This window comes from Gopherus evgoodei, chromosome 3 (genome assembly GCF_007399415.2).
Source record: "Gopherus evgoodei ecotype Sinaloan lineage chromosome 3, rGopEvg1_v1.p, whole genome shotgun sequence".
In the NCBI taxonomy this organism is placed as follows: Eukaryota; Metazoa; Chordata; order Testudines; family Testudinidae; genus Gopherus; species Gopherus evgoodei.
The window spans coordinates 224,057,278-224,080,413 of record NC_044324.1 but is presented as its reverse complement, the minus strand read 5'-3'; the positions used below and the strand labels follow the sequence as shown (position 1 = coordinate 224,080,413).

Sequence of the window (23,136 nt, the reverse complement as noted above, 5' to 3'; positions counted from 1 at the left end):
TGGAGCAGGGCCACGAGCACAGGCTGCTGGGATGACTATCCGTGGATCCAGTACTTCTGAAGGAAGAAGCAGATGTTCCTGGGGATTTGTGATCAGTTAGCCCCTATCCTCCAGTCCCCAGTCAGCTGCTTGAGGAAGGCCCTCATGGTCCAGAAGTGGGTAACTTTAGCAGTCTGGAAGCTGGCTACCCTAGACTGCTACAGGTCTGCGGCTAATCAGTTTGAAATTGGTAAATAAACTGTGGGAATTGTGACAGAGGTTTGTGAAGCGATCAGGACTATGTTCCCAGAGGTGGTGGACTTGATAAATGTTCCTGAAATATTTGCAGGCTTTGATTGAATGGGCTTTCCAAACTGCACTGGGGCCATCGATCGGATCCGTGCATATAGATTGCCCTCCACAAGAAGCACGAGTACATAAGCCATAAGTGTACAACTCCATCATTAGGCAGGTGACCACAGGCAGGTTCATGGACACTAACGTGGGATGCCACTGGCACGGGGCATGATACCAGGGTGCTGGGGATTGGGACTTTACCTTCATGGACAAACGGACATTGTTCCCACCAAATGACATAGAACACTGACCCCACTATTACTCTAGGGGACACTGCTTACCCACTGTTGCCATAGCTTATGAATCCATACTATGATTTCAGAGGACCTGACAAAAGAAGGGTAAGCTGCAGACCCAGCGACTGTAGAATGGTGGTGGAATATGCATTTGAAATCCATTGGTGCTGCCTTCAAAACCGTTTGGATGTCAGTGTAGTCAGTAAAGTCTGCATTATTGTGGCTTGCTGTATTTTGCACGTTGTCTGCATGGGGAAGGGATCTTTTTGCCAGGAGTGGACTCAAGACACTGCCATGTTTCTCCATAAGGGAACAAAACAGACAGTGCACCTGTGCTGACTGCTGCTGGATCCCCACATCACAATAGAAATAAGGGATGCCTTGGTGTGCGCACATAATGGATTTGCACATTGGACTTTTGAATAAGCCCTTTCATATTGAGATGAATATTTAAAGGAAATAATCTCCAACTTTTTGCTAGATCTTCAATTGTAGTGCTCAAGGATAAATGTTAAGGTGGGTTTTCAAGGAGCAACAAAAGTTTGTGCCTTCTCACCTTTTCTCGAGAATCTTAAAGATGTGTTTTCTGTTTGGACTTTATAAAAAGTATTGAGAATACTTAGTCTTGACATTCTTCACTTGCAGGGAATCTGAATGAAAGTTTGAGGTTGACCTGAGTTGCATCACTCTTAGCTCCCTGTGATGGAGAAGGCCAATTTTGGTGCTTTCAGGGCTAAGTTGGGATTTGCTAGTATTGTCTGTGTGTATGTATAATGTGAAACTGTGACAAAGATATGGGGGCCTTTATTCTCTGTTAGGCCAGGAAGAATTGTCAGCGCAAAAAAGAGAAGCTATTTCTAAATCCTTGACTTTGAGAAGACCATCTTTTTAATGCTTCATTCAAGACACTTGAAATTAAGTGCTGCAAAATCACGTCTGCATTGTGCATGCCCATCTCAGTATGTTTTAGGATAAGTGCATAAATTAATCTTGCCTACTACTTCACGTTCTCTTAAAATGGCTTCTAGCTCTGTATGTTCAATGTTAGCTTATTATTAACAAGCAGTGTTAAAAGTGCAAACTTCCCAATGTGCGTAGTAACTAAAATCAGTGTTGTGTTGGAATTGGTAAGAAGCAGTTCATAAATTTCAACAATCTTTTTCAGTATACCTCTGTGAAACACTAGGTAATATTAAGTTGGTACAGTTTGGTAACCAAAACTGTCAGGCTGTCAGTCTTCTGTCATTGGAAATGTAGTAATATTCTAAAACTTATTTTTATTTCCTCCTTTAACATAGAAATTAACATAAAAATTGAATTTTTATTTAAGTGAGAAGAGGTAGCAAAGATCCTTGTTTGTGACAGAAGCTGCATTTCCAAAGGTCTTAGAGAGGGTTTCAGAATATTATTGCTGAAAAGATAATTTTGGAATTCAAGACTCCTCTACAACTGAAAGAAAGTTGAGGTGCTAAGATACACTGCAGAGTAGCATCTGTATTGCTTATAGAGCTCATAAAAATAGACAGTTTTCTGTGTCAGAGAACTTGTGCCATTGGAGACAAGATCCATATGAAATGGAGAATATAATTAATTCTGACAACTGGCCCAAGACAACTTGCAATACCTGCAAAGTCATCTTTCATAGCAATATGAGAATGCCTTGACCCATGCATCATCAAATTAGCCATGGAAAAAGTGTATGTGCCATGTTGGTTCCAGGTTATTAAAGAGACAAGGTGAGGTGGGATAATATCCTTTATTGGACTAAATTCTTTTAGTGAGAGAGAAGCTTTCGAGCTACAGAGCTCTTCAGATCTGGCAAAAGTATGTGACCTGTAATTGCATTATCTGAATTCAGAAAAGTTTGTTTTAGCTTGATTCACTAATTGTCTTTTCAAATATTAATTTCTAGATAAGAGTTTGGAGGAGGATGCCCTGGTAGACTCTGATGCCCTGGTTAACTCAGAAGATGAAGCAGATTTGAAGACACCTTGCCCTATACAAATTGTTCTTGCACATGAAGATGACCATAACTTTGAACTTGATGAAGAGGCACTGGAGAACATTTTGCTTCAGGAACACATAAAAGATCTCAATATAGTAGTAGTATCTGTAGCAGGGGCTTTCCGCAAAGGGAAATCATTTCTACTGGATTTCATGCTTAGATATATGTACAACAAGGTGAGTAGTTGAAGGCTGTTCCTTCTAAATAAGATACCACCTAATTTGCTAGCTCTTTGCTTTGGTGACCTTGTTTATATATCATACTCACTTTTTTAAAATAAAAACAACCCTGCCCTTCTGACTCCAGAAATATTGACATGGTGTCAAGTTGGTGGAGGTCTTACACTCATCATGATGGCATTTCTCTGTAATGTGATAACATTTGAATACAGCCTCCAGTCAATGCGAGTATTTCAGGGAATAGTCTAGGCATCAATAACCAGAGGAAAAATGGAGCACGGCCATCAGATTAGCACAGCTGCAAGCACCTCTGCAATTGTCTCAAAGGCTTGGTTGATGATGCCTGTTAATTCCGTGCAGCATAACAATGCCTCTATCTCATCTCTGCTGTGAGCACCCTGAATCACTTCTCTCCCAGACAGACAGAATAATGGCAGTGGATGTAGGGGAAGGGAATAGGGTATCCTGATATGGGAGGAATAGGGGTGCACACAAACCTCTGCCATGTGAGGTAGGAATAAGGAAAAGGGGTACACACCATTTCAGGTCCTGAGATAGAAGTGGGGTGGCCCACTGGGAGCTTATGGGGAGGAATGGAGAATGCCTGGAGCCCCAGCTGGGTGTGGCGAGCACAGCTGACAGATGCTATGATGTGTGTGATGCACTAGTAATACTGGTCTTCAGTTCTGAAGTGTGTTCAGATGTTCTTTGTAAGTATCTTGGCTTCCTACAGTGGCTAGGTTAACTTCTTGTTGGTGTCACAGCAGAAATTGGCATGGAGGAAGGATTTGAGACGGTAGTGGCTTCTAGATGAGTTTTTGTGAAGAATACTCTATGTATAAGGTGCGGCATGGAAGAAGACAGATTTGTGGAGGAGGTGGACTGAGTGACTATAGCCTCGAATGCCTATCAAACCATGTCCAAAGCTCTGTCTGATAGCATTTGACTTCTATTGACTGGCAGGTCTCCTCCTTTTAAGATTGTATCTAGCACTTGCTCCCCTACTCACTCACCTCTTCATACAAGGGGCTTGAAAAATCTTACCAGATACCTGTTAGTCAGAGGACTAGGTGAAGATGAGGGACAACACCCAAGTGAGAAATCAAGTTCTCTGCCAGTTGCTGCTTGGAGTGTTTTTCCTGTCAGACAGCTGTCCTTGGACTCAAGCATTGCTAAATTTTTCTAAACCACAAGCCCAGGTGGATCATAAAACAAGCCCAAACCATCCCCTTCCTTTGAGAGCCAACTGTAAGCATTGAGGATATAGTCTCCCTGCCTCCCCCAATATACCCCATTCTCCCCCCCACACACACACTTTGCCAAACCAGATGATTGGAGGGTGCCACACTGCCCCTTGGAAGGCTGCCTGCCATGCCAACTTGCCAAGGGCCATGCCACTCTCCCATGTCGATGGCCTGGCCACGGCCCCAGGCTCAGCTAGACAAATGCTGGTGCTGTCAGGCAAAAAACGCAGTGACTATGGGTGTTTTTAGTCTGGAGGACTTGGCCAGTGCGGTGACTCCAAGTGCCAGCAAGGCACACAGGGTGTCTGTGGTGGGTGTCTGGCTCAGGCCCTGAATTCTACCTGGGGGATGGAGGTGCAGGAGGGGTCCAGTCCAGTGTTCCTCTGAGTCCTCTCCATCTGCTGTCTTCCAGTCCTGACTTTCCACAGAGGCTGGAGTTGCTGCATGGCAGGCGGCGTAGTGGCGGTGTGGTCCTTGGATTGGATTTTGGACTCTGCCCAATGCTCCTTTAAAATAAATACACAGAACCTACTGGCCAGTAGGTCTCTGATGAAGTGATGTGACATCTTGGCTACTGTGAGGGTGGTGGGATGGGGACTCTGCAAACATAAATCTTTTAGTGTCAGATGGGGTTCTGAACCTTCTCAGTGAATAAATAGTCCCAATACTGCCGCTGCTGCTCACAGCTCTTGTGAACAACAGTATGAAACTCATGAGTCTTGACAATGCTGCTGATGCCCAAAGTTATCGAAACATAGCAGTAAAACTGACGGTCATGTTAATTTCACTCACCTCTTTGCCTGGCCCGAGGGGAAAGGAAGTCAAAATCCCCAGCCCTTGTGCGTGAAGTTGGGGAAATACCTCAGAGCAGAGGCTGTTAACCCCTTTTCACTTGGGAAGGGGAATGAAGATCCTCTCCCCACAGCGGAGGGGACTCCAGCAGCTTTTACTCTGCTAGGAGTTGCAAGAGAGACATTGAGGATGTGGTAGTGCAGATGTGGGCCAGCATGCTATATGACTTTTCCTTTGACTTTGCAAAGCGGTGATATTCCAGGAAAAAGTAAAATTTGCGTTAAATGTTGAGTGATTGTTGCTCACATACTGTCTACATATAGGCACTGTTTTAGGGCATCCTTCCAAAATGAATACCAGCATTGGCAATTTGAACTAGCAAATATCTGTTTGGTAGAAGCATGTTGCTATACTAATTCCTTCTGCTAAAATAGCAGGAAGTATGGCTTAGCTATAGCTTTGGATCAGATGGACTGTCTAATCTCCTGGCCTTTTAATTCATGGCAAAACATTTTGTATAGAATGACCAGGGATCAGAACAATATTTCAGACTTTAAAAAACCATGATTTCATAATACTTGTAATTCTTGCTGGTTTGCTGTTTCTGCTCTGGCCTTTAAAAAGAAGATAAATAGCTTCAATTAATTCAGATTGAATTAAGTAAGGGGAAGAGTGGCAAAGTTTCAACTGCAGTTAAGAGCAATTAAATGTGTTCTAGATTTTTCAGTTACAGAAAACAAACTTATAATCTACATATCAGCATTTGTATAAACTAACACCAGTGCACATGTATTCAGGTATCTATCTGCTCACTGAACAGTGACCTTGAAAGCCATCTCCCATAGATAGTAGACACAATATGTAATACAAAATTAACTGCCATGCTGGGGGCCTCAAAGGTCTTCTGCTGTTCGCTCATCAATCCTTGGTAGTGAGAACCAGGGTAAATTGTTGCCTTTTAAAAAAGTAATCTAAGGGTGAAATGCTGACCCTGCGAAAGTTGATGAGGTATTTTGACATTGACTTCAAGGAAACCAGATTTCATCTAAATCTTGACACTCAATCCTAGGCCACTTCAAATTGCTGCTGTCAAAACTATTTGTTGCTTTAAAATAATGGCTGATGTGCTGATTGATCAGCATTTTGGGGAGGAGAGCAAGATATTGTCACAGTTTACAGCCTTACTAAGAGTTAGGTGAAATAACCCTCTTGTAAATTTAGAGTGTAAGCTTGTCCATACCCATGACTTCATTATCCTGTATTAATTGCTATGGCCAATAGTGCCATGTAAGTAAAACTATGTGGGTTTGGTTAAGGTCTTTTCCTCTGTGTTTAGATCTAATATGGAGGCTTTCTACCCGTTTGTCTTGTTTGTTCTGTAGTGGTCAGACCAAAACTGTATCTGGATTTTAAAAAAGGTTGGATAACTATGATCCCTCCTATACACCCTTGTACAACTAATTAAATGCACCATAGGGGTGGGAGATGGTGTTTACGTTCCTCTGAAAAACGGATGATTGGATGCAGTATACTGGAGTAGCAAGATGGTTTGATCTGTCATGGCAAACCCTGAAGATATATCCAGTTCTAGACATTTGGCACACACTACATTTGTGAAATGGTCTGCACCTACTTTACCATGTTAGTGTGAGAGTCAGATCTCACAAGTAAGACTGGTCACTATTTGGGTGAAAGCTCTGAAGGAATACACATCTGCTGCCAAAAGAGGCATTGGTGACACTCTTGCCTCAGACAGTACTGACCTAAAGCCCTATTATACTTGAAAGCCTGTTCTAAGAAACCAGAGAAGTATATGGAAGTGTGCTAAAATACCATCCTACAAGTGATCCTCTTGCTGTTGAGTAAGTTTGTGCCTTTCTCTTAACAGAATTCCTCATGTTGGATAGGTGGGAACAATGAGCCATTGACTGGATTTACATGGAGAGGTGGATGTGAAAGAGAAACAACTGGCATTCAGATTTGGAGTGAAGTGTTCATAATAGACAAGTCTGATGGGACAAAGGTAAATATTTCTATACTAAATGGATTCATTCTTCTTTATAACCTCTTAAGCTTTTGTTGCCTTCATGAATTTGGTTATAATATTTGTTTAAGTGGTCAGTTACTCCAGTCACCCTCTCTTTGTATTAATGCTAATAGTTTCTAAGAATAAAATTTCTATTTATTTATGAGATGGAGTGGGGTACAGGAGGGGAGGAGAGGGAAAAATTTTACCCTTGCTCCAAAGCCTTTTGTCAGAATCAAATCCTCTTAAAATATATATTTGCTGCCGTGTTGCTGTTCAGATACTTTGTGGCTATAGTGGAATGCTTTCTAGAAGTGACTGCTATTGACAGTACTGTATAGCCAAATGCTTTGGCAAGGGAAGTAGTCTGCAGAAAAAGCTAGTGAATTCTGCAAAAATGAGATGCTGTCGTAGTCTGTATTTAAGCTCCAGTGGAATGTACACATGGCCACAAAATACCTGGAGGCCAGGCTTTAAGTGTACGTGGAAGTTATTGATCCTTCTCTGTACGATTCTGGATGTGAGGTGGTTCTTGAGATCTAAGTTTTATGTATAACCTCTTCACAGCAAAGCAAAGGGTTCACAAGTTCCATTGTGTAGTGAAATATGCAGTGACTGCTGAAAACAAGGATTAAATCCTCATAAGCCTGTCTCCCAGAGCTCTTGACTGATATTTTTCATAGGCATGGCGTTGCTAGAGCCCAAAGGGAAAGTTGGCAGCATCATTGGCTGGATAATGTTACAAGTTTTAAGTAGATGGTGGCCTTAGTGAATGTTGGAAAGAACCTTGCATCCTGAGTTGTATAGAGTTGCCTCGGTAACTTCCATGATTTTTAAGTCAGGGCTAGCTGACTGATTATGTGATTGCAGAATGGTCGAAGTGTGGGATCTTGTCTCTAGCAGTTTGCGTAATGTTACCCATTTGTTCTTTTTTGTGTCTTTTTATAATGGAAAGAAAAGGAAATCTGAATCTATTTCACAGATCTAGGGGATCAGACAGTAGAAGTGTCTTGGAGTCAGGACTACTTCACTGTTCCATCACTTACTTAATTGTCAACTTATTCAGTAGGAAACAGCTAGTTTTCCTTCAGAAAATGTTCAACTGCTTCATCTCTTCTGGATGTAAGCTTTATCACACACCTAGTGTTCATGAAAGGTGCTGGATTGCTGGCCCCGGAAACTGAAGTCCTCTGATGTGTCACAGTCAGCTGTAAGAGTCAGCTTTGCTACGGTGCCCTGTAAGAGTGCCTCACGGGTCATGGCTGAGGAGACTTCACGGGGAGAGGCTAACTCTGCGTCTGTGTATTCCATCCATTCTTCCATCTGCAGAATGCCAGTGAGAGTGTCACTCTTTTTGGTAGTGGTTTGAGTCGTGGACACCTGTCCACTGGGAGCTGAAGTAAGATTGTCAGCTCAGTTTTAATGAGTCATCAGAGGGGCAACAAATTCCACTACCTGGGCTGGATCTGACCCAGCAGCCGAGAGGTGAAACCATAACATCTTGGTTAATTATTGCTGCTTTTTAAAAATCTTTAGGTGGCTGTACTACTTATGGATACCCAAGGTGCCTTTGATAGCCAATCCACTATCAAAGACTGTGCGACGGTATTTGCTCTGAGCACCATGACAAGTTCTGTCCAGGTGAGAATAGCTGTGCTGATAAATGGCAACTTTTAAACCTCTTTGGCTTAGAAGACATCTTAAAAATATATCTCTAGTCACATTTTGAAAAAGGATAGGCAGACCTTTTAAATTACCACAGCTCATTTAGAGCTCGTTTGCAGCTGAATCTCTCTTTGGATCTGAGATTACCCAAGCACTACCACCGTTACAGGTCCCTAGTTCTGTTGCGCTGCAGATTCTACTAGGGGAATCCCAAATTGATTAAAAATATATATAATAGTGACACCTCCACAAAGGTGCATAGCAAAAATTGCTAAATAGCCCATCTTTTACAAAGGGGGGGCTGACCCAGCCCAATAACCTCTTAAATGCACTATTGCTGCTACAGTACAATTTTTGACAAACTTCTTGCAGTATATCTCGAATACTATTTTGAGTCTGTTCTAAATTTTCAAAAATGACCGAGTTTTTTTAAGTAGTATAAAATTGGACTTTCGTTCATTTGTAACTCCTGAAAATGTAGGCCTCTGTAAGAAATACATACATATAGATAATCCCCCCTCTCAGGAGATGACAATACCCTTCAAAGGTATCTTCTAAATCTATCGATTAAATTTAAACAGTCATGAGGGGAAAAAACACACTATCATTTTTATTACCTACTTTTAACATTTAAGAATAGAAAAAATGAGTTCTTGTAGCTATGTTTAAAGGGACACGGTCAACTTGAAATCTAGTCCACTTTTAAAAAATGATACTATGTTTGCCCTGGAGTCCCCCTGTCACCTTGTATGCCTTTACAGTCTTGTCTGTTTTTAACTGGCGTTTCCCTTCATTGTTGCTGTCCAAAAGACCCGTACAAACAGGAATCTGTGCACAAAGTATCAAATGCATAGTCGGTTTCACTAAGTAAACTTTTTTGGGGGCGGGAATGATACTTTTCCCTTTCTGTTGAAAGTAATCTTGCTTGTTACAAATAACAATAGTATACCACAAACTTTCAGAAGATTGTTTTGTGGATTTCACTTTTTTGATTAAAGATAAATTTCAGAGTATTCTAACAACCTTGAAATACTATGCTGACCTTCCACAATATCAGGCATTTAGTACATTCTTATCCTTTTCTCCTGACCCTGGGCTTGTATGACTTCAAATCTAGCCATAGATCACTAACTCTGCTTTGAGTTATGCCCCAGCATTCGGTATTGGCACTGTCTCATCAATCCTGGGGCCTCAGGAGAGGTAATGATTTATTGGCCATGTTGGCAAAGTTCTATGTCATTTGGGATATTTAAAAGCAAAGGAACAGAACTTTGCAAAATCAGGCAATATATAGAAGAGAACTATCCAACTCTATGTGGGTCACCACCAGTGGGGTTCTGTCTGATGCATCATTCCACAATAGCATGTGCTGGGGCATCACCTATCCCTGCCCCAAGTAATCTGAGTTGGGGATAGAGAGGAAGGTGAGGTGAATTTCAAGCTGTTAATGCTAAATGTGTGCCCCTGTTACTAAACTAGGGGGGAGTGTTCAGCAAATTAAAAAAATTTTTTTACATCTCATTCGCTCTTGAAAGAACTCTTACTAGCTAGGATTTGGAAACTAATCACTCCGAACAGCAGTTAGGTCCAAAGTAGTTGGTATGCCCAGGTGGTGCATTTGAAAATGCAGTATGTGATACCACTTTGCCTAAATAGTGACCATTGGTTTTTTAGACCTCAGCAGAGCTGGTGTGAATACTCAAGTTAGCCCCTATAGACTAAATCTATGTTACGGAAACATAAAGAATAAACATTTCTCCCGCTAAAAGTCTTTGAACTGCAATATCTCTTACAGGTTTACAACTTGTCCCAGAACATTCAAGAAGATGATCTCCAACATTTGCAGGTAAATATAAACTGAGTTTACTTAATATGGTTTTTATTGAAGTGCTGTCCTCTTAGAATTTTTCTGTTCCCTATTTTGCTTGATTTTGCAGTTTGAAACTTTAGGAACCCTATTTAAGGGATTGTAAACCACTTTTGGATCAGGTTAGATCTATTTTTTTTCAACTGGTTGTAAGCACAATGTTTTTAAAAACAATTAAGGTACTGGTAAAGCAAAGGCAGTTAGCGTGATGGGGTGTGAAAGTATTTCTGTCTCACTGGGAGGGAGCACCCTGGCTAAGAGGCTCATCTGCCCAGCAATGCTGCTAAGCAGAGGTTCTGCCAAACCAAACAATAGGGGACTGATTGATTTTATTTATTTTAGTTAAATTCCAGCAGGAGTCAGAATTGGCTCAGAGAGGCACTTCCAATTTGGGACACTATTAGACACAGCTGTGTCTGATTAAAGTTCGGCACTTTCGGGCTAGCTTGCACTTGAAATTTGTACTGGTGTAATTGTGTGATTAGTTTGTTTTACTGAAATAGTTCTGCTAGTACAAGCCCTAGTGTGGATGCAGTTATAATAGTATAACTGCATTTACACCAATATAAGTGTATTCATATTATGGGGGGTTGTATTGCTCTAACTACACTAATCTAGTTAAAGCAGCACACCTTTTTAGTATGGGCAAGACTGCAGAAAGACAAGAAGGTGTCCAAGAGATGGAAACGTTATCCTATTTGTAACCTGCGTTTTCTTCTTTCTAAGTCACGTGAGGCGAGAGTGGCCAGAGGTTGCTGGGTTTTTGTTTTGTGCATGGAACATGAGCCTGGTCTCTTTCAAATAAATTTGAAGTCCCGGAGAGACTGGCTTTTGTGTTAGCCAAACCTCTGTCTCCCATCGCCAACTGCTCAGACCATGGCCTCTGCCACAGCTTGAAACCGGTTAACACGTCACCTGATACCAGGCTCCCCGACACATTCAGCTTCGCAAAAGGTGACAGCTGCCAACAGTAGGAGCCAACTTATAATTAGACATTTTTCAAAAGCTAATACATAAGTGCCTCTTACTGTTTGAACTTTCAGAGTGCAAGCTGAGCAAAAGAACTGGGCAGTTTCTTAGAGATTAAAGGGAAACTCTGATTTCCCAGGTGGTCTTGGTACTTTGATTGGATTCCAGTTGTCAACCTTGGGGTTGACTTGAGTGGGGTGGGAACTTTCTCTAATAGTTGAGGGTGAGATTCATGATTGGGGAGGGGAAACTGCCTGGTGAGTGTAGTTGGAAAAGGGGGATAGGAGACCCATGCAATCACAGGTTGCAGGGAGTAGTTTGGGGTTGATAGGGTATGAGCAGTGTCTCCTCCCACAGCTCTTCTATCCTGTGGACTTGAGGTGGGGGTGGGAAGATGCTTGTATTGGGGAAATGGAATCTGTGGCTTGTCCTAGGTCCTTGTTTGGGTACTTGGCAGCATCAGCTTTGTCCCTCTGATCTCCACTTCATGGGCCCTATCCCTTTCCAGAGTGACGTGGTGGCCGGAATAGGCCCCGGGTATCCATGTTTGTTAGATACTGCTAGCGTTTACAGCCAAATCAACGCCACCTTATGATCGATGGAAGTAGACTGGGACCTCCCAAATGTGGTTTCATTTCTGTCTTTGAGAGGCTCCAGAGGCTAGTTTTGTATAACTGCTCTTCTGTGCCAAAAGTGCTCTTGCATTGGGTTCCACAGGGTACCATTTCTTTTCCCTACTCCTCCCACGTGTACATGGGTCCACTAGAAGGTCTAGTAAGGAGCCGTAAGGCTACTGTGTATCTTCCCAGCTGTCCCTTACTTGCACTGAACCAAGCTGGCAGAAAGCTCAAGCCATATAAGATGGGTGATGTTGGTAGGATGGTGGAAGCAGCCAGAAGAGAAGATGAAATTAAGGGTGTGTGAAAGCAGCAAAGAGTCCTGCGGCACCTTATAGACTAACAGACGTTTTGGAGCATGAGCTTTCATGGGTGAATACCCACTTCATCTGTTAGTCTGTAAGGTGCCACAGGACTCTTTGCGCTTTTACAGATCCAGACTAACACGGCTCCCCTCTGATAAGGGTGTGTGCTATTTGTTACTAGAGTTTGAGGTCTAATACCTTCTTGCTGCGGGTGGATCATGTAGGATGGTCCTCTTCCATCTGCACCTGTCCAGGAGACTGCAGTCATTGTCTCGAGTGCTACTGCAATCTAAGACTTTGTTGTCTCATTTAGACTATTGCACTACCCGGGGCTGTGCTTTAAATCAATTCTGTCACTGAAGCTTGTGCAAAAGGCAGTGGCTTGTTTATTGAGGAGTTTCTTGCTGGGATATAATACCAGTGTTCAAGAATCTGCTTTAGCTGCCTGTGTGTTGATTCTGGAGGTTGAGGTATCTGTCACTGGAAATTTTTAAGAGCAGGTTCGGCAAACACCTATCAGGGATGAGTTAGATGATACTTAGTCCTGCCTTGAGTGCAGAGGACTGGACTAGAAGACCTCTCGAGGTCCCTTCATGTCCTGTGATTCTGAGAGACCATATCTCTGCTCAGCTGTGATGATGAAGTGTGCAAACTGGATTCTTTTCTTTCCCCAAGCTAAAATAGAAATGTGGTGATCTTCAGGGCTTGCTGCATCTGTTTCCCGTGCTTTTGAGAAGGGAGGGAGGAGTTGAGGGCTTGGAAGGGTCTGGTGGGTAGGGATCATTGGCTGGAGTGAGGGTTAGTCTGTTCTTTCTGATTTGGGGAAGCTATTGCAATTCTAAATTGGCTTTTATTTGTAAGAGATGTCAGGCACCTAAAGCCTCTGACGAGCAGTGTTTTGTAGAAACCCAAATCAGTGTGCGGCGTTTTGGAGGGGCACTCCTTGGGGGAGTTGTAAACATGCTATGTCAAATGACTGACTGCCCAAGGAGGCCTGGATGGAAAGGTTGGGCAGGGGTACTCCTTTGGCTTAGGAAACCATAGGGTGGGAAGGTAGCAGCTGTGCGAGACCAGGTGATCTGGATAATGAAGCTGGAAACTGGGTGGGGTGGGGTGGGGGGCTTTTCGGAGACCATAGTGGGGACTAAGAGAACTATAGGAAGGTGGATGGGAAATCTTCATGAAGAAGAGTGTATTGTACCAGTATGACTTGCAGACTTCCTTGAGAGGCCAGGGAAAGGATACTCCTCTCTTAATGCACTTTGTTGAGCATTGGTATTCTCGCCCTCCAGGTGCCGAGGGTTAACTTCAGGGCTGTTCTTAATATTCAGTTAAAAATTGTAAGTCATTAATTTTCCCATTGATAAGAGGAAGCATTTGGCAACACAGGTTATTTTTGTAATCTGTATATGGCATTATTCTTAATAGTTTCATTTAATAGTTGTTTACAGAGTATGGAAGACTTGCTATGGAAGAAATTTACCAAAAGCCGTTTCAGGTAATGCATACCCTAAACTCCAATCTTTTTACATAATCACCTAGTGCAGAGGTTCTCAAACTTCATTGCACTGCAACCTGCTTCTGACAACAAAAATTACTACACAGCCCCAGGAGCGGAGACTGAATCCTGAGCCTGCTCGAGCCCTGCCACTCTGGGTGTGCAGGCCAAAGCCCGAGCCCCACTGCTTTGGGCAGGAGGGGTCAAAGCTGAAGCCCAAGGGCATCAGCCCCAGGCAGTGGAGCTCAGGCTTCAGCTTTGGCCCCAAGCCCCAGCAAGTCTAAGCTGGCCCTGGCGACCCCATTAAAACAGGGTTATGATCCACTTTGGGGTCCCGACCCACAGTTTGAGAATCGCTGACCTAGTTTTTCAACACCTGTTCATATGGGTAGGAAATTAGTTAACTTACATTATGGAGAGAAATTAGCTGGGCTGAAACTAGTCATCTCTTTGTATAGGTCTGGGTGAGATGTTTGTGAAAAATCAAACCATGGTAATCTCCCCGATGCCTAAGTTCACTTACATGAAATTTCTAGCATAGAATCTTTCTGGAAAGGCTGAAGGAAATCTGACAAGGAGTTTAAGATATGAAGTATTTTTAATTTTTTTATAGCTTTTCAGCCCTCCTAAGGTTGTGATGGGTTTTTATGTTTAACTCTATTTTCAAAACAGTTTGCACTAAATCCTTCAAATGGTCTTACTCTCCTTGGAGTATTGGCAATATAGATCCCTGCTCTTCAGGGTTGTGCACTAGTCACCAATGTTGAAGTCCTCTGGAAAGCAGTTTAGGACTCTCACATGTGTTCTCAAGTTCCTTCTTCCTCTGTAGGTGCCCTCAGATAGTTCATGCTATATTTTAAAAGTCTAAATGGACTGTGTTGTCAACAATATTATATTGTCTGGCAATCCTGTTTTGTGTCTTATTCTGGAGCAGTGACCTTTGATGAGACACAAAGCCAGGGTTTAAGCACAGTGGCTCTTTTAATAGCAAATTGTAGAATGAATGGCTGTTCTGGCTCTGGTGCTGTGGGAACATGCACTTCATATCCAGGCAGCCTTACACCAAGGAACTGAACATCCTGATCTCAGGATTCCCTTGCAGTTTCTCTCTGCCTGTTAATTTGGTGTCTCCCAAATCCTTTTTGTTCCCTGTGTGGTTCTTCTACCAGGTCCTGGCTTTTACTTAGGAACTAAATAAGCAAGTTACTGTAGGTGTACATAGCTAGTGCCATCGAGCTAGCTCCCCTCTTGATAGGGGAGTGATGTCATAAGATCTGTTTCATGTCTCCAGTCGATGGAAGGGGATCACGCTCCTATATCTGGGCTGGCAAGAGACAGAAAAACTAGAGTAACAGGTGAAAGTGTCCTTTTCGCTATCAAAGGTCACAAGTACATGCTAGCTTGAAGGTGCTCCTTCAGCTTTACTTACTTATTATTCCTCTGTGTTGCGAGTGTCTTGTGTTCACCTTAATCAGGTTTGGGGCTATAGTTTGTTGAATTACCAGCAGCAAATGTAGGGTTCTTGATTCTGTCATTTTCTGCTGCCATAAGGAATATTAAATTAACTATTCATTATTATTGTGCTCTTCTGTGTAGACACTAATGTTCTTAATTAGAGATTGGAGCTATCCTTATGAACACTCGTATGGCTTGGAAGGAGGAAAAAAATTTCTAGAAAAGCGATTGCAGGTAAGTTACGACTTACAGAATTCACACTGGCTCCTTAGTTCAGATGCTGTTCTGTTTTTGAGATAGCTACACATGATTGGCTAAATATTTTCTGCTTGCTATTTTCTCGTAATAGAAGTGATGTTTAAATATATGACATCAAGTGATTGCCTTTGTACGATCTACATTTTTATAGAAGTTCAGAAAAAGGCATGGCTGTGTTAAATCTATTCATAAACTTTCTGCCATTAAACTCAGTTATAAATCTCGTGGTCAGCTCCACAGAGCCATTTAGAATTCTTACTTTGCTTTGTTCAGGTAAAGCACAACCAGCATGAAGAGCTACAGAACGTAAGGAAGCATATTCGCTCATGTTTCAGCAACCTTGGCTGTTTCCTGTTGCCCCACCCTGGTCTTAAAGTTGCAACTAATCCAAATTTTGATGGGCGGTTGAATGGTAGGAAACATTCCATTGTGTTAATTGCTTTGGATATATACCACTAACATTGTTTTGTTGTAGCACAGAATTTGCCTTAAATCTACGTTTTATTGAAGAGTTTGGGGTTAAAAGGTAAAACTTAGAAGTGTGCATTGGCATATTCTCTTTTTGGGTTGCTAAAACATATGGAGGAATTAAGTGATTTTTTTTTCCTGGTTGTGTGTTGCTTTTTAAGTTTTCAGGTAGCTGTTGGCTGTAACCTTGCAGATTTAACATTATCCAAGATGGCCAGGTGTGGGATTCTGCAGTGTCTAAAATCAAAGGATTTATAAGAAGAATCCCAGGAATTCCACTCACATTTTGGTGGGTGAGAAGCTGCTAATGTGCTAAAGGGTGGTGTAGAAAAATATTGCGTCTTGGGGAGTTCCCACCGATTGTGTGCTAGGAGCAGAGACCTGAGAAGTTATACTGTGAATGGTCTTCAAATAATTTTTTCTAGTTACTCCAGTACTATATAGATGAAGGAAAAAATCCTACTCTGGCAATTGGAAACTATTGTAAAATTTCTTTAAGCCCTAAATATTTCTTCTGGATAAGTAAATTAGTATAAGCATTGTTTTTTTTAAAGGGATTTGTTGTCAGTGTATTTTTCTAGAGAAGAAATTCATTATTACTTGAAATGGAGATGTACCACCTTTTTCTCTGACTAATTCAATTTCCACCAGACATTGATGATGATTTCAAGAGAGAGCTGCGGGATCTGGTTCCGTTACTACTTGCTCCTGAAAACTTGGTAGAGAAAGAGATCAGTGGAGCCAAGGTGACTTGTAGAGATCTAGTAGAATATTTTAAGGTAGGCAAACACTTGTACTAATTATTTTTTCATGCCTTACAAAAAATTATCCTAATTTTAGAATGCGTTCCCAAAGAAGAGATGATAGTATCTAGGTTGCCACTCACTGATGAGCTTTAGGTAGTTGTGAATTTAATTTCAGCACTTCGACTGAAACTGGTATGCATGGCTTTACACCAGACCAGCTCTAAGGGCGATCAATCCACTGGGGGTCGATTTAGCTAATCTAATGAAGACCCGCTAAATCGATCGCCGATCACCAATCGCTCACCTATTGACTCAGATACTCCACCAGAACAAGAAGCATAAGGTAAGTCGACGGGAGAGTTTCTCTTGTTCACAAAAGTTTGACCTAAGCTTTGTCAAAACTGGCTATGTTGTTCACATAGCTGGAGTTGCGTAACTTGGATCTACTGAGGCCCATGAGGTATACCCTAAGTGAGCTTTTTTGGCTGTGTCTTTAGATAAGGGTAGGACCAAAACGCAAATCTTAAATATTTTTCTTGATAGAGATGATCACTTCTAGTATCCTTAAACTGAGTTTGAGTGAGACAACTTAGAGCAAAATGCCAATCTTGGTCCTGATATAACTTTAAATATAGGTATTGTGTGTAGTTAGACACGTGCCTAATTACACGTGTCTAAGCATGTCCATTTGAAGAGCTGTTTTCCTAAGCTCATAACTTAGTCAAATTTTTGGGTTGAAATTGTCCATGTTCTCTCTCAACCTGAGAGAACTCTGCTTTGAAACATTAGAATAAAGATGGCATAGCAGTTTTTAATGGCTTGTGTAGGGAGCGCACACTTGCTGCTGTTTAACCAAAACAAAACACTTCTGCCACCTTTGAAGGCCTGTGGTGTCTCAGGGGTTACAGCAGAAACTTGAGAATAAGCAGTGTGTAGTTCCTAAGTTTCCAGTGTGCCTTTTGGTGCTCTGGTGAAAAATCTATTGTGACCCAGGGAGAATTGCAAGGGTTTAAAAACTTGTATCATGCAGGCACACTGCTGTTGTCAGAGAAGAAAAGGGTTGTTTTTCCTAACCTCACAATGTTGTGTTGGTTCCACTTGTGCATGTGTGAATAAATTCTGAATAACTTCATTTGTAATATGAGGGGATGTGCAAAGTAGGATCTGTGAGAGCATATAGGGCTTGAGGCAGGGGCTCTGCAGCAACCCTTCCTTTCTGTTCTGCACACCCAGCAATGTTTGATTGCTACCTAGCAAATAGTTCTTCATGGTCAAACTTCTTTTTAAAACAAAATCCTCTTGGAAATTCCAGATCAAAATCTACATTTAAAGAATGTGATGGTTTCAAAGTGAAGCACTTGAGTCAGGAAATACCAAAGTTAAGGCAGCGCTGACAACCAGAACTCTGGCCCAGGTGAGCCAGTGTAGTGGGACAGCCTTTAATTACATGATTGCATGCACATTTTTTTCTCCATAGGACATCTGCCTCACTTAATTCAGGGATTGGATGTTTAGTGAATTTGGAAAGAATCACACCTGAAAAGTGAGGATAAAATGTATAAATGTTTAAGAACAGCTGCCTGATTCACGTTGCACTGTCCAACCTGTGCAATGAATGACATGGGGTGCTGTGAGAAGACTAATATGTGATCATGTAAATAAAGACTCACAACATATAGGCACTAGGGAGCAGAATTAAGATTAGGAGGGCAGCCTCAAGTCAGGAAGTAGTAAAGTCGAGAGCTTTTCTTTGCTGTTCTCCTGGTTTTAGTTCATGTTGGCTGTTATTCAGAAGAGTTCCATGCAGAATGGCCACTTACATGTCTCATAATATAGAACTCTCGGTGCTTGGGGGCCCTGTTCCTTGACTTACGTTCTGAAAGTGGAAGTCCCACCCCCAACACAGAGGTTTGTACAGCAGCATCAGGGACCAGAACTAACAGCAGGGAGGGAAGAAGAAATCCCCTCTCTCTCCGTCCCCCACTCCTAGAGGTGGATAACTGAGGGAGAGGGGTACAGGAGGAACAACAGAAGAGTTCAGTGTGCTAGCTAATGCAACTGGCCCAAAGCAGTGAACTCCCTGCTGCTGACCAGAGCCCCAATTTCCCATTAATCTGACCCAGAAGGCCTAAATTCCTTCCCCAGCTCACTGCATACAGGGCATTGCTCCCCGCCTACCTCTGAGGAGTGTGCAGATTGGACACAGTAAGTTGTCCTCTTCCTTTCCTCCTAGCCACAGACAAAGGACAACTGAAGCTCTTGGGTAGGGGTGGGAAGCTGAGGACTAGCTTGATTGTAATCAGCTTACTTAGCTTCCTCAGCACATCCTGCCACCCCAACAGTCCCTCCCATGTCCCGGGGGGGTAGTTTCTTCACCTTCCTCCAGATTATCTCTTATTCCTTCAGGGATGGGGACATAAGTGTTCCTCCACCCCCAACTTGTTCACTGTCTGGGGATGGGATGTCACTTTCTGCTGCTCCAGATTCTGGGGAGGGTATGTGTGTGTGTGGGGAGGGGGGGGGGCTGGGAGTTATCTTCCTCCCCCCAGCTTTGAGGAGAGGGGTTCTCCCCAGCCCCCCCAAAATTCCCCCCATGTACATTTGGGGTGAATGGGGGGGCATAGGTGCTCACTCTTCCCTGATGGGCTCCAGGCTGCCACTCCTTGAAACAGTAGTAGCCTCTTCTCTTCAAAACCCTCTTCTATGTGGTAGGCCTCAGCCCTGGTGATGTACAAACCCACCTGAACAGGTAATGGAGATGTTGGGCTCTGAAAAGGGCTGGTATGGGTCTCTAAACAGACTTACTTTTAATAAAATAAAATCCCAAGATTCATCTCTGGCTCACTTGGGGGGTGGGAGTGTGTGTGTGTTTGTTTGTGTGTGTGTGTGTGTGTGTGTGTAAATTGTAAATGTGTCAGTGAGAGGAACTTTCAAATGAAGCAAGTAGAAAGCATTTTTAGTACCATGATAGACATAGAGCTCTAATCTTGGTCAAAGCACAGATTAATTGCCGTGTGTCGCTACAGTATTGCTTTGAGTCGCTCCGTATGGAGATTAGTAGGGACAGCATTCATTGTAAGGGGTTTGCAATGTAAAGCGATTAAAGCATTGGGATACGTGTAAATGTCAGTTGTAGATGATTTTACTCCTACACATAGAGATTTGCTTAATTGAATATTTAGGGTTAACCTGAAGGACTGATTTGGACCCTGGCTGTCTTCCCATCATAAATGCTCAGGTCAAAAAAGAATCAATAAAACAAAATTTAATTGTTTTGTTTTTCAGGCTTACATTAAAATCTATCAGGGAGAGGCGCTACCTCATCCTAAATCAATGCTCCAGGTATTTCCTTATCCTTTAAATATAAGCAGAGTGAAGAAACAAAAATTAAATTCTTTGCAATCATTAAGGGATGTATTTCTTCAAGAGACTGAAGATTATGAATGAAGTGTTAGCACCCATGGAGCTACGTTTCTTCAAGAAGGGCCAAGGCAGTTCCCCACTTTGGGGGCTTGTGTGGGTTCAGAATCACCTGAAGTGGTAGCCACTGGGGTTCTGATGTATATTAGCATATCCACTCCTTCAAAACCTTGCCATGTTGTCTACGTTTTGACTCCGTTTCCAGTATTGTTTTTATGAGCTTAGTGTCTAGTGCTAATAGATAGGAGCACTTGGTCAGTTAGATGTCTGCACCATTACATGGTGGTTTTCACTCTGAGAGTCTGTCTCAGGTAAGGCAGCTGTACATGTTCCCCTCCATGGCTGATCCAGGGAGGAGATCAGTTTCAGGCTGAGCTTTGTGCAGTCCAGTCACGCCTTGCTCAAGTCTACAATGCTTACGTTGTTTGGGGTTTGCAACCAGGAGGTGCTTAGTTTGGCTGGCTTTACCTCTTGGTCTTGAGGGCTAGATGGCTGAAAGCCCCTTTAATGAAAGAAGCCGGAGGAGTTCTTTTGCTTTAGAATCTGAAATTGTTCTGGGTACCTCCCCTTCAAGGAACCATCTCCTTCTTAGACTTGTCTAAGGGTTCAGAAAACCACTTCCAATGCTCCTTCAGATCCAAAGACAAGGGATGGACTCCAGTGGATCACCACTTCCCTTCCTCCTTCCCCCTGTGACTTTGAGGGGAATGGGGGGGAACTACATTCTTGCCTGTAACATTAATTAGACTGGTTGGCTCTGCCATGGAAACATGCATAACCCCAAAAGACACTGCTTACTAGAAATTCTGAGCCCAGAACCGCAGGCCTGTGACCTGACAGAGATAATACACTCAGGGGAGAGGGGGAAACTGCTTTTTATATAGCAATGGAATTTTTTTCTGACCACTTTTTAATATGTTAATTTGGATATCCTTGCCCAGTTGATAACCATCAAAATAGTCTCTTCCATACCTGTCTTATGATAGAAAGATCATGTACAGGCATATGGATTTATAATTACGTAGCTATTCTAGAGTGCCAGGGCTGAAATCCTGGCTTCTAGTGAGCTTTTTTAGTCTATTTTACAGCAGATCCTTTATTTGTTCACATGAAAGGTTTTTTTCAGGTCTGAAGTTAACGAGTAAACATTCAGAATGAAATGGTACAAAACTGGTTAAAGGTGTTGGTGCTTCAGAATGTATAACTACTATTACTGGCAAGTCAGATACAACCATGTACAGTGCTTGATCAATATCTGTATGCTTTCATTTTCCCAAGGCAACAGCTGAAGCCAATAATCTTGCTGCAGTAGCAGGAGCAAAAGACACCTACAACAAAGGCATGGAGCAGGTATGTTGATTACAAAATTAAAGCAACGGTATGTGTAGTAAGGCCTCTGTTGTAGAGTTGTGGACAATGCGGTGTTAAACGGTTACACAGTTAACATGCTAATGGACAAACTGGCTGAGCATCAGGACTCCATGTATGAAGATCACATGTGCAACAAAAGTCACAAGATCACTCATGAGGGAGGGAGGGAGAAGGAAATTGATGGTGAGGTAGGGGGCTGGGATGGAGGTGGATTTTCTACATGTGGAACACCACATACTACATGACTTAAGAATTCTATTAGTAGCAGCTGATTAAAAAGATATGAAGCAGCTAGTAGAACGAACAGATGTGTTTGGAGGTAGCATCACTGCAGGATTCACACTAAAAAACATATCACCAAAACCCAAACAGTGTTTTTGTTATTACACTCTGATTTCTGATCATTTTCTATAAGACTACAGAGCAATAGCTACTGTTAGCCATAAAATGTGAATATTAAAAGGTTCTTAAATATTCAGTGTTTGCAAAATCCAAAATGTTTCTTCCAAATAGCTACGTGTAGCTAACAGTTTCATTCACCATATGCTACTTCAGACTCCACTGTGAAGGTGCTCTTCGATAGTGAACACACTAGCATGGCCCACTGCGATCATCAGACCATGAAGTTGGGCAACAGTTTAAAGCCGCTTATCACAGAACCATCGACACCACCCGGGAAATTCTGAAATACGATTGTACATCTATGTTATAGATATCAGGGGGGCTTTCACTTACTGTGGAGTATGTTCCCATGAAAATAGCATCAACTTAAGATTTCATCTGCCCCTGTAGCTACTGTAAATTAGTGCCATGACCACCTCTTGACTACTGTGTGCAGTACTGGCCACCACACCACAAAAGGATTTGGCATGAGGACATAAGAATGGCCAGACTGGGTCAGACCAGTGGTCCATCTAGCCCAATCTCCTGTCTACCGACAGTGGCCAATGCCAGGTGCCCCAGTGGGAATGAACAGAGCAGGGCAGTTATTGAGTGATCCATCCCCTGTCACCCATTCCCAGCTTCTGGCAAACAGAGGTTAGGGACACTATCCCTGCCCATCTTGGCTAATAGCCATTGCTGGACCCATCCTCCATGAACTTATCTAGTTCTTTTTTAACCCTGTTATACTTTTGGCCTTCAAAACATCCTCTGGCAAGGAGTTCCACAGGTTGACTGTGCATTGTGTGAAGAAATACTTCCTTATGTTTGTTTTAAATCTGCTCCTATTAATTTCATTTGGTGTCCCCTTGTTTTTGTGTTATGAGAAGGAGTACATAACACTTCCTTATTTACTGTCTTCACACCAGTTATGATTTTATAGACCTCTATCATGTCCCCCCTCAGTCGTCTCTTTTCCAAGATGAGAAGTCCCAATTTCTCTCCCCTCATACAGAAGCTGTTTCAAACCCCTAAGCATTTTTGTTGCCCTTTTCTGAACCTTTTCCACTTCTAATACATCTTCTTGTTTGAGATGGGGTGACCACATCTGCACACAGTATTCAGGATATGGGCATACCATGGATTTATATAGAGGTGATATGATATTTTCTGTCTTATTCTCTATCCCTTTCTTAATGAGTCCCAACATTGCAGATCAGGAGAGCTTGGAGATGGGTGACAGGAGTGATCCAAGGGCCTGGAAAAACTGTCATATGAGGAGAGAAGAGATTGGGATT

General features: G+C 42.4%; 1 protein-coding gene across 2 annotated transcripts in view; it reads left to right on the top strand.

The window, feature by feature from the left end:
• ATL2 (atlastin GTPase 2) overlaps window positions 1–23,136 on the top strand; it is a 57,252-nt gene that overhangs the window by 23,245 nt on the left and 10,871 nt on the right. For both annotated transcript variants that reach the window (XM_030558258.1, XM_030558257.1), the window contains exons 2-11: window positions 2,485–2,753; window positions 6,681–6,815; window positions 8,355–8,459; window positions 10,279–10,329; window positions 13,683–13,739; window positions 15,336–15,428; window positions 15,726–15,864; window positions 16,572–16,699; window positions 19,952–20,008; window positions 21,365–21,436. In XM_030558258.1, coding sequence (XP_030414118.1) covers window positions 2,485–2,753; window positions 6,681–6,815; window positions 8,355–8,459; window positions 10,279–10,329; window positions 13,683–13,739; window positions 15,336–15,428; window positions 15,726–15,864; window positions 16,572–16,699; window positions 19,952–20,008; window positions 21,365–21,436 — 1,106 coding nt within the window. The remainder of the gene's footprint in view (window positions 1–2,484; window positions 2,754–6,680; window positions 6,816–8,354; window positions 8,460–10,278; window positions 10,330–13,682; window positions 13,740–15,335; window positions 15,429–15,725; window positions 15,865–16,571; window positions 16,700–19,951; window positions 20,009–21,364; window positions 21,437–23,136) is intronic.